Source organism: Nothoprocta perdicaria, unplaced genomic scaffold (assembly GCF_003342845.1).
Source record: "Nothoprocta perdicaria isolate Ctin4 unplaced genomic scaffold, notPer1 scaffold_79, whole genome shotgun sequence".
In the NCBI taxonomy this organism is placed as follows: Eukaryota; Metazoa; Chordata; class Aves; order Tinamiformes; family Tinamidae; genus Nothoprocta; species Nothoprocta perdicaria.
In genome coordinates, this window is record NW_020456076.1 from 203,394 (window position 1) to 220,679 (window position 17,286).

The 17,286-nt window shown below is 35.3% G+C and overlaps 1 protein-coding gene across 1 annotated transcript in view; it reads left to right on the forward strand.

Moving 5' to 3' along the window:
* Positions 1 to 17,286, forward strand: part of GRM8 (glutamate metabotropic receptor 8) — a gene marked incomplete at its 5' end in the record, with an annotated part of 260,308 nt that overhangs the window by 188,476 nt on the left and 54,546 nt on the right. The window contains one exon of the mRNA XM_026051665.1: positions 213 to 349. Within this exon, the coding sequence (XP_025907450.1) occupies positions 213 to 349 (137 nt within the window). The remainder of the gene's footprint in view (positions 1 to 212; positions 350 to 17,286) is intronic.

The following is a 17,286-nucleotide window of genomic DNA, read 5'->3' on the forward strand; positions in this document are numbered from 1 at the left end:
TTTGATTAACTCCCATGATAGACATAGAGTAGATTTTGTGATGATGATAATATCATAAATTTTCTTCATGAGGTTTCAGGATTTATTATCATATTGACATTACATTAAGAAGATCTGGTCAGCTGTCTCTAATTAGTATTTTTCCCCCAGAATGTATTTTATGGGAATCTACTTTACAGGTATTTATCCTAATTGCTTTTTAATTTTTTTAGGGAGTGCTGGAACACCTGTTATCTTCAATGAAAATGGAGATGCTCCTGGACGCTATGATATTTTTCAGTATCAAATCACCAATAGAAGTACAGAATACAAAATAATTGGCCAGTGGACTAACCAGCTTCATCTAAATGTAAGTAGTAGTTTGATTATGATGTTGATATTTGAGAAATGCAGTCATCAGAGTATTGCATTATGTCAAACCACATCCAAAAATGAATATTTATAAAAGAATCCTTCCTTTCTCTTCTTGAGAAGACAGCAAAAGAAAAAACAGTAAACCTGAACATTTGCATTTTAATGTAGACTATGTACTCACCTGCTTTTTTAAATGATATTTTAGAATCATTTTGACCTTGAAGTTAGACAGGGTAATGTAGACTTATATTTTAAAAGAAGATGTCAGACAAAATGATTGGCAAATATATGTCACTCAGGATGTTAAAATATAGTCAGGAAATGAGGGTATGAAGATATATTAAAGTAAATGAAAAATTTAGACTCTCTAACCGCCTCTTGATTTGGATGAAATACCAGGATGATATACTACTACAATACAAATATTTGTTGAATAATAAGGGACAATTTGAAAGGTTTCTATCTAATTAACTAGGATTAGAATAGCTCATTCTAACTTGATAATAGAGGAAACTAAAGCTAATAACTCATTTCTGCTTAGGGAATGTTTCTTATTTCTGCTTTAATATGCTCTGTAGGTTTGACAGTAGCTAAGACCCATCTGTGCATTGATTTATATTTGCTTTGGAAAACAGCATCCCAACAAGACTCAGGGAATATAATGCACAAAAATATTTGTATGCCAGCTAAGCATCTAGCTACAACTTTAACTTGAGAGGTTTCTGCAGCCAGAGCACTTCTTTCTGTCAGAAAATGGGCCCATATATGAATAGCTGCAGACATAATAGACCAAAATGAAGTTAATCTTTCTCACTGTTGGATGTACAAGATTTATAGGGTTTACCTTGAGATGTGTTAACCATCTGGGTAGTTCTGAAAATCTGAAATACCAATTGTGTTTTGCTAAAGGCTTGTGAGAAAGGGGACAGTACGAACTGATGACTGGATTTACCAGAGGGAATTTATGCACTGATTTTATTCAAACTACAAAGAGCAGGTTTCAAACAGCTCTGTTTTTCCACTTACAAGACTCATGACAAAGAGTAACAAAATAAAAAAAACTAGCAAATGTAATTATTTACAGATGATTGTTCTGTTGGGACTACTTCACAAAAATTATGAGAGCGCTATTAGCAATGTTATGTGTGATAACTCCTCCATTTTCAGGCATAGCTATTAAACTACCATATCTACCATTTAATATCTATAAATAGATATAAATAAAAGCAAGCATGGAGTATGCGTCTGCTTAATGATGTTGGGCAGATTTGTATCTGTTCAAATGGTTGGAACACTGTGTTAAGTATATAGACCACGAAGCTAACAGCGAAGGATTTAATTGAGGAAGTGAGGAAGTCTCTAGCTAAAACTCATGAAGAATGAATATATACTCCCTTGGTTCTCTTTTTCTGTCTTTTTCATCACTTCTATGTGTCCACATGCAGTGCCCACGTAGCTATTCTCCAAATTCCCTGAACATCTCTGTCCAGTTTGCGAGCAGCTATCTCCATGCCAAGCTCAACGTCAGGGTGCTGCTCTGCTTGTGTCATTCTGTGGCCTGGCACTGTCTCCTGGCTTGCATGGCCCGCGGTGAGAGCAGTCACACAGCTGCTCAGTGCCCCTGTGCAAACTGCAGCTGGATTCAGCAATGAGGCATTTCTCTCCCTGCTTTTCCTCCTGTTTCTGAACTGACTATTCTTTATCAAAAACTTGGAAGAGCTCTAATTAAAAGTCTGAGTTTAATGTTTTGAAGTCGGTCAGGGTTTGAGGTACAGCATGCCAATTTTTGTGCCTGTAGGCACTGATGTAGTAAAAATAAAGAATTAAGTGATAATAGGAGTGATATAGTTTGTTTCAGTATGTTTCTGTATTCTCTGCATTTGGTACATAGGTCAGTGCTAGTTGTGCCAAAAAATAATCTGCTTTGCCCAGCCTACCTCCTTATTTGACTAGAAAATATGTGCTAAAATCAAGTAATCCCTGTGAATGATTGTCAGTGATCAAATAATGATCATATTATAAATTAGATAATGCTAATGTATAAGATACCAGCGGATCAGATAGATCACAGTAAATCTTTTCAGTGAAAGCATCTAAGCGAATGATAATTTATCTATGCTCATTTTAATCTATGAAGGCATGATACTTTTTATCTTGCTACTTTAAAAAGGAGATATAAAAAAATACACTGTATCCTTTCTATTGCACATTTTCTTTTTAATGAAGACTCTTTTTAATGTTTTTTATAAGTGTCTATATCAGTTAAATATACTCTATACGTACATACTTCTAGTTGCATAGTTTACTCTTTTTAAAACATTTCCATTTCAAATCATGCAGTAACATGCTGTAAGCTATGACTCTGTTTATGATAACATTTGTCTATACAGCTGGCATCATGCTTCAGAAAGTTTATAACATTTCTTCATTTATTTGCTTATGACAGAAAGATGAATCATGAAAGTATTGAGTTTGCAGTACAGCTTAAGCTTTTGTACAGTTAAGGTAACAAAGACTAGATCACTTCTTACACTCCAATTATTGAACCAGAGGGGTTTCTTCTTTTCATTTTTGATTTTCTTTCTTCTTTCCTGAGGATACTCTGTGATATCTTCTCTGCTGGATTTTGGCTGCTGGTCTCTCTTGTGTCAGCTGTGGCTCATTACTCTGGTCTGGCCAAGTCTTTAGACCCTCAGGAGTCCTCTGTTGATACCTCTGGTTCTTCAAAGTTTTCACTGACTCCACAGGGTCCTTCTGGTCAAGTTTCAGACTTGCTCCTTTTCTGGTGTAATGATGGGTTTCACTTTGGGTTGAAAGCGATGGCTCTGGCTAGACTCTGTACTTCTCCCTAAGGGTCTCTTTGTCAGCAGCTCTCTCCAGCTGCAGAGCCCCTTCTAGTTGTGATATGGCTTTCTCCCTATAGCCCTTAGTGATATTAATGCTCTGCCTTAGGCAGACTGACCTTTCAGATTTCCTTTGCAGAAGCCATCACTTCCAGATATAGGAACTTCATGATTACTGCTCAGGAGTAATCCTGTAATTCTTTCTTACAAAAAAAAATGTACATGTGATGATGCTAATATGGATACTGGGCAGTTGAGTCAGTTCTGAAAGCAGAAAACAGAATCTCCCAAAATGTGAATGCTTTTATATAATTATCACCTTGCACTGGTCTGGAAATGTAAATTTATATCTCTTTTAGAGTCCTTTTACATGCTAAGTTTGTCTGAATTTAAAGAATCTTACTGTAAATAACAGACTCCAACATTTTTATTTTAAGAGAGATAAGAAAATAGCTATTTTAGAAATTCTGATCATTGAATGTGGGTTAACTGCCAGAAGTTTATAAACGTATGCTGGGAGGGTAAACAGATGAGTCCAGATTCTTCTCAGTGATATTCAGTAACAGCACAAGAGACAGTGGGCGCAGATTACAGCATGACAAATTCCTCTTGAACACAAGAAAACACTTCTTCACTGTGAGGGTGGTTGAAGATATTCAAAACTCAGGTGAACATAGTTCTGGAGAACCTTGGTCTAGTTCACCCAGGGGTGTGAGAAAGGGGCTTGATGCCTTCCAACCTCAGCTGTTCTATGATTTTATGGGTTTTGATTTTTTTTTATTTTCTTCATTTTCTTTTCTTCTTTTATTTGTTTTTGATAGTAGCAGAATATAACTTATTTCAGTAAACCTGTGTATGCATAAAACTTTATCCCCCCAAAGTATCTGGTTTTTAAAATCAACTGAAAATAAATGCAAAGAAGAGGCAACTTGGAAACTTATTTCAAAAAAACTTGTAAAACTTATGGATTATTCATATTGCGACAGCAGTTTGCATACCAGGTCACCTGTAAAACTTCTCTACAAATGTGTGAGTTTAGCAAATTTGGGCTCTCAACCATGTAATCTCCACAGGACAAAAGTTGTTAAAACAAGCTTGATTTTTTGGGGCCCTTATGATTTAAAACCTGCTTCCTTTTATGATTAATAATGAATTCAATTTTAGATTTTTTTTGTTTTACTTCTGTAATACAGTGTCTCAATCTAGATGTTGACTAATGGCTTTTGTCAGTGGCAGTTAATATAAATAGCTCCAGTCTCAAAGCTTTAATGACATATTTCCAAGCTAGCTTCATCTTTTATAAACTCATTCTATTTTTTATAGTTTTTTTCTTATTTATTTGTTATTATTTATAATTCATTAGGTTTTTTCTTATTTCTGTTTAAAACTAGAAAAAGGAAAGTTGAAATGTTTGAGAATTTTTAAATGAAATATTATGACTTTTAAAATACTTCTTTAAAAAAATTATTCTAAACTATTCTCATAGTTGATTTTGAAATTGCACATTCTTTTGATCTATCAAATTTCTTTGGAAAGAGTTTAATCTGAAAAAGTTATAGATTCAAATCCATATTCTTCCAAAGTAATACTGCTGATACACAGAACTTCAGGTAGATAAAGTTTTTATTTTCATATTTTTATTTTCATTAAAATTAGCTAAGGCAATTAGAGCTTAAGTGGATACACATTTGCATTTTCTTAGTGCTTAGGAAGAATAAATGCATATCAAATGCTCTAAGTTTTAAAAGAGAACACAGTTAAATTTTTAAGGCAGATGTCATATTGATTTTCTTGCCAAAGTGCAGAAATTCTATTGAGCAGGAAAACAAATTCTCCAAAAACCAAATTTTTAACATACACAGTAATAATAAGAGGCATAAACTTTCAGATTTATGGAGCATATGCACTGGGGATATAAATGACTTAGGGGCAGCCATTTTTCTGTGATATTCTTGATTTATAAGTAGGAAAGCTATAGATTAAAATTATACTGATGTGACGAACTATCAGAGATAGCCACAATCATCATCAGCCTTAAGCATGGTGTTTGGTGAACTAGTAAAGATTGGGAACTGTGCATCAGGCATGAACTTTCCTTCAGGCAGCCATATCACATGAAGAAGTGAATCAGTATTTAATCTCTCTTCTTTTCTAGGGCTCTTGTATTTCTAATCCTGAAGGAAACTCCCAATGCTGACATTAGTCAATTCTTTTTAGAAGCCACAATTCAAAATGCATTAGCTTCCTTTCTTATGACATAGTGAAAGAAAATGATTCAAGAAGCTTCTCACATTAACTCTAACTCTAAGCAAACAAGTTTCAAGCTTTGCTGTAGGCCATTATATTTCATTAAAGAAGCCAGAAATTCTTTATTTGTCCTACAGTAACTGTTATATAATTGATACAAATATATATATATATAACTTATATATATATAACTCGCTGAACCTAATCCATGTGTTTAAGAAAAGATTACACTACTGCGAAAAACACAAAGCAGTAGCATATGTTGATATATTTGGTTATATCTATAAACAAAATATGACAATCATACTGTCTGGTGGGTGTTTTTCTGTCCATAGGGCAGGAGAGTTCAGGCTTATGCTCTCTCCTTCCTATTAGCCAGAAGACTGTTGATACATGATGGTCAGGTAAAAATAAAAATGATTTGGATAGGCAAAAGGAAAAAAAATGATTTGGGCTTTTTTATCACTGTTCTCAAAATTATGCTATTAGCTTCTTTTAAGCTACACAGGGCTCAAATTAGATCAATACTTTTATGGTCTTACATGAGTACTCAGGTTTTACAAAGGTAGTCCTGCTCTGAGCACCAGTCAATAAGTATGGTTCAGAATTTATTCTTCTTTACTATCAGAGTCAGAATTCAGTATTAAACTTGTATGTACTATAAACAAGTGAGAGGCTGAAGATATAGTCACCATTGGACTGCATCAGAATGTGCATTATGAACCAGAGGGCAAAATACAAGAAACATGGAGCAAAAATGGGATTTATAATTTTGAAAGATTGTATTATACTTAAATATGTTTTCAGAAAGAAAAAAGGGAGAGGAATACACAAGTTTTAAAAGCTCTAAATGATTTTGAGATGTTTTGTTAGTAGATATGGCTTATTATTACTGTTTTAGACATGGCTGAAAATCAAAATAGCACTTGGATTCAAGATCTTATGTCTCTAGTAGAACCTAAGGCAGCTGACAACTTATCCTATCTTCTTCATAAAGCTTTTTACATGTCAGTCCTATTAGTTTTCTTTCCCTGTTTCCTTTCTTCTTTTTTTTTTTTTTTTTTTTTTTTTTTTCATGAGCAGAATCATGAAAATCAAGATACCTTTGTACATATTCCTGGGCAGATTTGCATTCATATATATGACAGAAGAGTCAGAGTCAGCCACTCTCTGGTACCTGTGATTTTAGCTTAGACAAACCCCTATTTGATATAGTTGGTAGGCTGGATTATGCATGGTTTGCAGCAAGTCTGCAGTGAATTGCTGTGTAATTTACCTGCATGAAATATGGGATATAATCATGTTACTTCCCCGCTCCTATATTCTTCCTCTCATATACAGAAATTTAATCATTGTATTTGGAAGAGTGAGCTGTCTTTTAAAACTGGAAGCAAATTATTCATACTTAAAAGCAAAAATAACACATTACAAAATCATAGAATGATTAAGATTGGAAGGGACCTTTGGAGATCATCTAGTCCAACCCTCCTGCACAAACAGGGTCAATTAAAGCATGTTGCACAGGATCGTTTCCAGGCAGTTTTGAATATCTTCAAAGAAAGAGACTCCACAACCTCTCTGGGCAACATGTTCTTTCACCCTCACATTAAATGGCATTTAATTATTATGCATTTGTGATACATGACAAAAAGCTGCTAGTACATTAAAAATTATTAAATGGAAAAGAAAATAAGAGATTCAGTGGTTATGACATGATGAAAGAGAATCATCAGTGGTTAGCTGTACCTTACTATATGATTCTTTTTTTGATTTCCTGCAATTTTCCTTCATCATGCAATAGTATTAATTAATTTCATTAATTCATCTTTAAGATAATCATCTAATATTTATTTGCTTATCTGTTCATCCTAATTATCATGCAAACATTTTTAATTATTAAAAGAACTGAAGTATTTGCCCATTTCCAAAATGACATTGCTATTTTTAGCAATTCATAGTGAAAAATGACAGTGAAAAATGTATAGCTGATCTTGTACCTCCAGCTCAGAGTGAACATGAGTGTGAAGTGGGACAACAGGCTGCACTGAGGATTTTTGGGACAAAGAGGGAGGACTTCAGTAACACTAATTTGCACTCCACGAATTCAATAGATCTCCTTTTTGGGGAAAGTAGGGGCCTGAAATTGAGCCCTAGCTTTGGAAAGGATATTTGGGAGGCCTGAGGCCATTGCTACAATGACCACCTTAACCAGTGATGCAATCCGTCTGCCTCTTTTTCCAGCTCTAAGATCTCTTTAGCAGAACTGTGACTTCACTGAGAAAAATAGATTAGCTGGAGAGATTCAAGATGCAAGGAATGAGAGGGATCAGCCATCTAAAAGTGTGCCTGCAGGGAAAGGCCTAGCAAGCTAGTGCTGTTTAGTCTCGAGCAGACTGAACGGAGAAGAGTTATGCTAATCTCTTTCAATATAGAAAAGATTATTCAGGAAAAGAACAAACTGTTAGTCATAGTTAATTTGGCTGTTATGAGAAGTAATGGATTTAAATTATAGTAGGAGAGATTTAAAGTGGACATGCTGGAAAACGCTAATGATGAGAATAATTAAATACTAGACTGCATTACAAAGGGAATCTGGGCAATTGCCAGGACTAAGGGCTGGCTGCAAACACGTGAGCTATGCAGACCACTTTGGTATAGTTGATTCTGATTTGGGACCAAAGGAGGCCTCTTGAGCTCTCCATCATTTCTTAAATATTCTGAGAGTTGTTAGTTAATTTTGTTCAATTTAATAGTAACCCCAGCAAGGACAGATTTTCCTATATGCTCTGTCCTTGAGCAAAGACTAAAATAGATACAAACAAATGAATTCCTAAACACTGCATATTCTGAGTGAATGCAAGACTGTGCATTTAGTTTAGTTGCTTTATTTAGGATCCTCTATTGGTTCAGCTCCTCAATTATGCAATACACTAGTACATTAGTAGGTAAGGACAGCTTCTGTATGCATCCTTGAAGAGCTTACCATTTACATATAGGACACCACATCGGGCTTTTTTTTATATCAGACCTGCTTAATATTTTTCATACCGAATTATATTCTTTTTTGCTCGCATGGAAGACAGATTGCTGCTGCAAAAATGATATTTTCTTTTCCTTTGAGCTTCTTTCTCTACCTTCTTTCCTTTTTCTTCTTTTTCCTCTTAGAGATAATTTCTTCCTGCAACAAAAATGAAGGCAACAACTCTAATATTTAAAAGACATCATTAATTAGACAAGAATTAAGAAAAGTGTGATCATCAGCATCTCCTGTTACTTATATATAGGAAACTTCTGGTTCTTGAATAGGTATTTTGTAGAATCAGAGAGCTGAACTCTAAAGATCTTGAGATGTCATAAAAATACATCACAATTGATTCATTTAGGTAGTCCAACTATGATCTTAATTTTCTAAATGATCTTTCTTGCTCAAAATATTTAATTCTCTATATTTTGTAGAAGTAGCACTAAATATTTTGTAGAAGTAGACAGTTAAAGGGGTGAGTGACCATTTAGGTCTTACCTAAAAGCATTTTCTATACTTATTTCACTCCAAAACGGAAGACTTTATGGCCTGTGAAGGCATGCCCTTCCTGTTTTTAACTACCATTATCACAACATAATATATTATTTGTTATATTTCATAATATCTGACTTTAATCATCGTTGTTGCTAATTAAGTGTTTCACTTTTTATTCAGTACTTACACTGAGCACATCCCCTTCCTTATGTATTCTAGGGCTGCTGTTTTACCCTCCAGGCTGTGATATTTCTCTAGGCTATACAAGCTCAACTTGTTCCATTTTGCCATATAAATCCTGTATTCTAGGCACACTTCTGATCCTTGTTGACTTCATCTGGAGCCCCCATTTGATGCTCTTTCTAATTGACGATCTGGCCTTCACAGTGATGCAGCCTTCACGAAGGCCTGGCTGAAATCTCATTAGGGCAGAGTATAAGAGAAACATCATTTCATGCATTCACAAGTGCAGAGAAGAGGAGAAAAGATTATTTTATCTGTGTTTCTCAGGATGGCGTTTGCCCTTTTTGTAGCAGCGTGACGCTACTAGTTCAACATATTATGAAATCTTTTTCTGTGAGAAGCTTCTATTTTTCTGTAGTTCCTGTCACATATTGTGCTATCTAAATATATAAATCACAGTTGTCCCTGTTAACCTGCATGCTCCTTTTTTCACACTATCTGTAGTTAGATAGTGTCTGTTTGAAAAAGTATTCTTCAGCATGGCTTCAGCCTTTCCAGGTCAGTGTTATTGCCAGATTTGATCTAAACAACCTATTTTAAAATTCAAACCAATCTATTGAACAGGTGTAAGTACCAAGTTATAGCACACCAAAAATAGACCTCTTCAGGTCCTTCCCATTCCCTCTCCCATCCTAACAGTGTCCTAATAACAGTGTCCTAATGGCCTGTTTTCTCTTCCTACTTTTTTTTTTTTTTTTTTTTTTTTTTTTTTTCTTCCAGGTAGTGGTTTCCTCAGGTGTATTATTTTATTAAAAGTCAATTTTTTTTTTTTTTTTTTATGGAATTTGCACCTAGCCTTTTGGGGCTAAATCTGTTTCAATAGGTTGCTTATGAGTGAGAGTGCAATTTGAAAAGGTGTCAAAAATATTTCTAATGTTAAGATAAATGACACATAACTGCTTCTCTCTCATCCACAGTGCCTATTACCCTTTCACAGAAGAAAATTTGACAACTCAGTGTTGACAGATCCCTGTTGGCTGTTATATGCTTGCTTTTATTTATTTAATTATTTATTCTTGTGCATTTAAAATGTGTTTGTTTACTTGTTTCAGGATTTTTTTTTTCCAGGAATTGAAGTTAAGCCAACTAGTTGATAATTCCCTGGCTTCTTATTTTCCCCTTCTTTATAAACAAAAGCTTTCTGTTTAACATTTACGCTCTTTTTTCCATGCCTTACCCATACTCCATGAAATCTCGATAGCTTTCTCTCTCCTCTGTCTTTAAGCACACTAGAAAGAATTTTGCTATGCTCAGTCCATACAAAACCCACTGACTTTCTGAAGTACTCTCCTTTTGATTGAGTTCATCTTTTTTTTCTTAAGTTTTTTTCGCTTAACTGAAAGTGCTCTACAGTATTTTCTTTAGTTTAAGATTGTTTCACATGCTTGTTTTGGTTTTTTTTGCCAGATCGCAAGTCTCACTGCAGAGATTTCAATTTAATTACTGAATCCTAATTCTAAGCAGCACCACAGACATGACAGAGAGCTCTTCCCTCCTGCTGCTAAAATTTTGATTTAAAACACAGTCTCTTCTCTGCCAGTTTTGAACTTCAGATTTTCAGACTTTCTATATGTGATTTTGTTACCTGTATGCAGCTATATGTATTGGGCCAGTGTGATTCCCTCAGCTCATGGAAATCAGAAAATGATTATAGCAGAAAGATGACTTTTCCCTGAAAGCAGCTGTTTGCGTCAGAGGAATCTACCTTAATGTAATGTCAAAATCTATATCTCAGTGTTTAGGATTTTCCCATTCTGCAGAGTAGAATGCCCTATATACATTAACTTTTTCTCTAAAAGCAGCTTACACAAACGTGTCAGTAATGCTTTAGGTGTAGTGACTCTTTTCTTGAGACTGGGAAATAAGCTTGATCCCTACATTTTATCCAAGCTCTTCTGCTCCTCTGTCACAGTCAATTATGGTATAGGGTTGCAGAACTGAGGACAACTTTGCTCAAAATTTCAAGTGCTTCACTTTGCTGGAGCACTTCGAGAAGGTTAAGTGTTGTGGAACCACATGATCCTTCAGCTTGCTTTTCTCTTGTTCTGAGAGCAGTTGATGGTGAAGTCATTGCCATTGCACTTTCTCTCTTAATGCCACTAGCACTTGGAAATATTATCTACAAGATAGTCCTGCTCTTTTCTTTCATTTTCCTTCTTAAAATCCTTTTTGCTAGGATAGCCTCAAAAATCTTAAGTATTTGCTATGACTACTATCATGTTGATCAGCGTCAATTTACTGTTTTCAGGATGTACTTACTTGCTAGTATCTGTTCTGCTGATATTCTTGTGTGATTCAATATTATATTTTGACAGAAATTTTTTAGGCTTAAAACAATCTTTTTTTGTTTGTTTGTTTGTTTTTTCTGGTAGATTTTTACAGACCTTAGTACACTTGAGGTCTTGATCTGTGAGCACCATAGGTAGAAAGAGAATGTTTTATGTTATTATTATTATTATTTTGCAAGAAGGATGGGGCAAGCTGTAATTTAGAGACATTCATTCATTCATTCATTCATTCATCAGTTTTATGTGCACATCTTTTCTATTGATCAAGAATGAGGAAATAGATTAAACCACTTAAAAATAATAGAGCAGCATTAAAAATAAAATAAAATTAACTTGTCACTATCTATTTTTCATTAAGAATGTTTTTGTTAGATTGTTTTTGCTTTTGTTTTTGCATTGGCTGATTTTTGATTTGGAGTAATAAAATATTAAAGGGCAGACAGGTCATTTCCATAGGTAACATCAAATAAATATTGTCATTTTTAGCATATCTTTTCTGAAGTCAGTAGACTGATCTAAATGTGCTGAAGTTCTAGCCCACTATATTATACCACATTTTTGAAAGTCATGTATCAAGTTGGCCCTCATGAAAGTGTTTGAGGATGAAACTTTCAAGCTTCCTGTTTTGGTAGATGAGCTCTCTTTAAGCTGTCAGAATGACCATATGGTCATAGTGACCATTTCTGAATGAAAAGATGGGATTTAATCAGGGAGCTTTAGGAAAAGATCAATTTGAACTTATGTAGCAGCAAATCAGAGAAACTGATTTTGGTAGCAGCATATTTATTATAGATAGTAAAAGCTTCAGCAAGAAGCAACTAGTTCATTAAAGTAGTGATGACATGAACCATAAGCAGAACTAAGAAGTTTCACCAAGCACAAGAGAAAAAAAAAATAGGGACAGAATAGGATTTTCTCTCTTTGCTCAAAGAACTATATTTTGTGAATTTTTCTTAGAAGCTATTTTTGCATGATCAGCTGCAGGGAGATAAATTATATGTCCAAATTGCCCTAAGGGGGCAATCCAAGTACTGGTCCCTTGTAGACTTAATACATTGGCAGATCAAAATGACACTTGACAAAAAAAGAAACAAGGGGAAGATGGTTTACTCACAAAATAACATCTTCATAAAGAAATATCCAATTATTGCATGTGTTTTTGTAGTGGAGAGGTTTTTAACATGTTTAATTATAAGTAAAAATATTGTACAGACTGCTTTTAGTAGCACTTTATAACTGCAATCTCTGTATGTGCATCATAAGTTATATAGCTATAGGATATCAAAATGCTCATTAAAATCTCTGTAAATACATATCAAGTACTTGCAAGTCATGTGAGGAATTCTGGGTAATGATATGCAATAGAAATGATATATACAAAAAGGTCTGCATAAAGAATAACTTTGGAAAGCTCATTTTCAGTCTGATCCATTTGTAGTAATCACATATTTTCAAAGTAGCACTTCGAAAAACCTAAAGTCTCTTGATACCTTCTTGAATAGAATTTTTCTGTGAAAAAATACTATTAAGGATTTTTTTTCTACTTTGAAAATAAACAACCTATTCAAGCAACAGATACCTTAACAGTAATTAAGATTCATGTATAAAAAAAAGAAATCTATCTTACATTAAAGATAAGTGTCTACTAGATTGCTATAAAACACCATCCACTACTTAAAAAGTGCAATGTACCCCAGGGTGCTGCGTGAACTTGCAGACATTATCTCTAAGCCGCTCGCCATCATCTTCAAAAGGTCCTGGAGAACAGGGGAGGTGCCAGAGGAGTGGAAGAAAGCCAATGTCATGTCAGTCTTCAAAAAGGGCAGGAAGGAGGACCCAGACAACTATAGGCCAGTCAGTCTCATCTCCATCCCTTGGAAAATGATGGAACATCTCATCCTGGCTGTTGTCTCCAAGCACATGAAGGACAAGAAAGTGCTCAGGAGCATGGATTCACCAAGGGGAAATCATGCTTGACTATCCTGATAGCCTTCTATGATGGAATGACTGGCTGGATACATGAGAGGAGAGTGGTGAATGTCATCTATCTGGATTTTAGCAAGGCTTTTGACACCGTCCCTCACAGCATCCTCCTGGGCAAGCTCCAGAGGTGTGGGATAGATGAGTGGACAGTGAGGTGGATTGAGAGCTGGCTGGATGGCAGAGATCAGAGGGTGGTTATCAGTGGTGCAGAGTCTAGTTGGAGGCCTGTAGTTAGCGGTGTCCCCCAGGGGTCAGTCCTCAATCCAGTCCTGTTCAATTTATTCATCAATGAATTGAATTGCATGAAGGGATAAAGTGCTTCCTCAGCAAGTTTGCTGGTGATACGAAACTGGGAGGAATAGCTGATACCCCAGAGGGCTGCACCACCATACAGAGGGACCTAGACAGACTGGACAACTAGGTGGTGAGAAAACTTATGAGATTCAATAAGGGCAAGTGCAAGGTCATGCACTTGTGGAGGAATAACCCCAGACACCAGTACAAGCTGGCGACTGACCTTCTGGAGAGCAGCTCTGTCAAAAGGGACCTGGGCTTGCTGGTGGATGACAAGCAGCAGTGGGCCCTCATGGCCAACAAGGCCAATGGGATTCTTGGGTGCATTAAGAAGAGCGTCTTGAGCAGGCCGAGGGAGGTGATCATCCTCCTCTACACAGCCCTGATGAGGCCACTTCTAGAGTTCTGAGCTCTCCAGTACAAGAGGGATATGGAGGTAATGGAGAGATTTACAATACAAGGATGGTCATGGGCCTGGAACATCTGCCCTATGAGGAAAGACAGAGAGCTGGACCTGTTCAGCCTAAGAGAAGGCTGAGGAGGAATCTGATCAGTGTATATAAATACCTCAAGGGAGGGAGTGATAAGGATGGGGCCAGCCTTTTTTCAATGGTGGCCACTGATAGAACTAGAGGAAATGGCCACAAACTGAAGCACCAAAAGTTCCACAGGAACTTAAGAAAAAAATTCTTAACAGTAGGGGTGACAGAGCACTGAAACAGGCTGCCAAGAGAGGTTGTAGAATCTCCTTCTCTGGATATCTTCAAAACCTGCTTGGACACAATCCTGTGCCACATGCTCTAGTGTCCCTGTATGTGCAGAGAAGTAAGACTAGATGATCTCTAAAGGTCCATTCCAACCTTAAGGATTCTATGATTTTATGATTCTAGGTACAACAGTAGTCGTTTACTGATAGTCTGCTAATCCATGTACTTTTTACCAGGATGCTTTCTGGACATCGGAGAATAAAAGATTTTTTTTTGAAGTATTCTATGCATATTAACAAACCTTGTATCTAGCCAACAAAGTAGGGAGTATATTTAAGTGTCATGGGTCAGCTCAGGAAACGCCAATGCCTATCTTTAAAGGAAGAGGGTCAGCATTTCTGGGCGTCCTAAGTACAAACTGAAAAACAGTGAGAAAAATATAGTCTAAACATAATGAGATCCCAGACTATTCAGAATCTAGTTTTAAGGCTACGGACTTGAAGTCTGTATAGAACTAATTAATACTCTCTATAGATTATGATATACTGATATGATTATTCATTGTTTAAGGTTTATATACTATGCTCCATACTATAAAAGTAAATATTCACAATCATTAATTATACTACTTGACTAGTGAGGTTGACAACTTGTGGTAAAATTAAAGTCTCCTAAATAAAATACTCGTTGAGAAAGCAAGGCCCATGTTTTACCTTTTGTGTTTACAAGCCTAAGGACTATATATGTTACCTCATTTTTTTTGTTTATATTTACCACCTCATACTATTGTCAATTTACTTTTTCCTTTTTTGTTGTTGTTCTTTTTGTTTTTCTGTGGCTAAGAAAAACTTCTTAATATATACAGAACTTAAAAAAAAAAAAAAACACATTCCTTTAGCTGTAGTGAATCCAAAGACCAGTGATATTGTAGTATCCAGTAAAGTGGAAATGACAAGATTTTGACATGCAGAATAAGTACAGAATTGACATAGTGTTTCTAGTGTGCATTCTTAAAAAATAAGTTAAAAAAAAGTTCAATTTTAAATGGATTCCTTTTTTAGTCATACTTTCTAAACACAAAGACTTGTGACATACAGGAGCATTGTGCAGCCAGGGTCCAATCCAAGAAACTTCTCAGGAAGTCTCAGGTATTGTGTTTTTTTAAACACAATAAAGAACTGAAATCTGCCAATTTGTGACAACTGTAATCAATCTCCCCTTTAAGTGCTAGGCAAACTTTCAGCAAGAACAACAAAATTATTCACATACTATTCAGTTATACCAGATAGACAAAAGTCTTCCAGATCTGAGAGCTGGAGATCAATCTAGCACATGGTAAAATTGAAATCCAGTTCTCTAACCCTCCTAATTCCTATTTAACATTTTAACCCACATTTTAAATTTATTTAAGCTTCCCTCTAGCTAATTGCAAAGTAGAGGTTAAGCAGGGTAAATGATTTGTGCAAGATCACAAAGAAAGTCAGATTATATCAAAGCCATAAAGGCTAACTTTAGGCAAATGACACTAGACAATAAAACTGGTTAATCATTCTGTAGCTCTGTTCTCAAATAATAGAAATATTGCCTTCCTTCCTGTTGCTAAGAACATTATAAATCATACATGCATAAATATGCACACATATGCATATGCACATATATTCAAATGTAAATTGCAGTAAATATAAGTATCCTTATTCTTCCTGTAGTGAAGCTGTGAGTTGCAGACGGTAAACAGTATGCCTAGGAGGCATTTTGGGCAGGTGGATTAATAGGACAACTGGCTTCCATCTGGTTTCTAACAACAACCCATGCTTTTGTTCCTAGAGAAAAACTGGATAATGATTTTCCATATACTATTCAAGACTCACACTTTAATGACCTTTGCATTTAATTAAGCTTCTCAAATTACTCTAAAAATGTGCCTGATTTCTAACTGGGTTATTTTTCAGCTAGTATGTAGTAAAACCAAAGACAGGACCCCATATTCCTTGCAAACTTCTAGGAATGTCTATACCTGAAATTCCAGAAAATGGAATCGAAGTTGGTAAGACAACATCCACATGTAGCTAGCAGAGTTAATATTTCTCAGCAGTTACGGTTAATTTGGTAATGATAATGTTTTGATAAATGCCATTGACGATCTAGATTTATTCAGCCTATTTTCTTTAATTCCAACAATTTTCACTCTAGAATATTATTTGTCCTTGGCTTAAATATGCACACTAATACTTAAGAGTTTGTAAGTTTAGCCTATAAGTATATCTTTCCTCCAGAGCAATAAAAACTCTTTGGCAGATGAAATCCAATGATCATTATAGTTAGATCTATAATAATTCACTTTAGTTGAATTACTTTCAATTTAAATTTGGTGTTTTCAGATTACTTCCTTGAACAAAAGACATTAGAAATTAGAATTTTTACTGAAGGAATAGAAGCATTATATAACTTAAAAAGCTAAATATTGGACAAAATTATCTTAAATCTTTCGCTTGCTCTGCTCCACTGATGAACTTCTATGTCAGAAAAGGATTTTTTCTAGGAACTTGAGGCAAAAATAACTATAACTCTCAGTAAAAAGTGCAGGTGACATTCCAATTATTTATCTTTTTTAGAACTCAGGGTTTGATTGCATACTAAAAGCCATCTGAAGTGGTACGTGACAGCCTTGAAGTTTCTGAAGGACCTTGCTACCTGACTAAAAAATAAAACATTAGCCTGCTCATATAATTCTAGTTGAATGCACTACTTGCATTGCAAAAGGCTAAAGTGTGGTTTCCCTTGACCTGATCTTGTATAATTCTATTAATTGC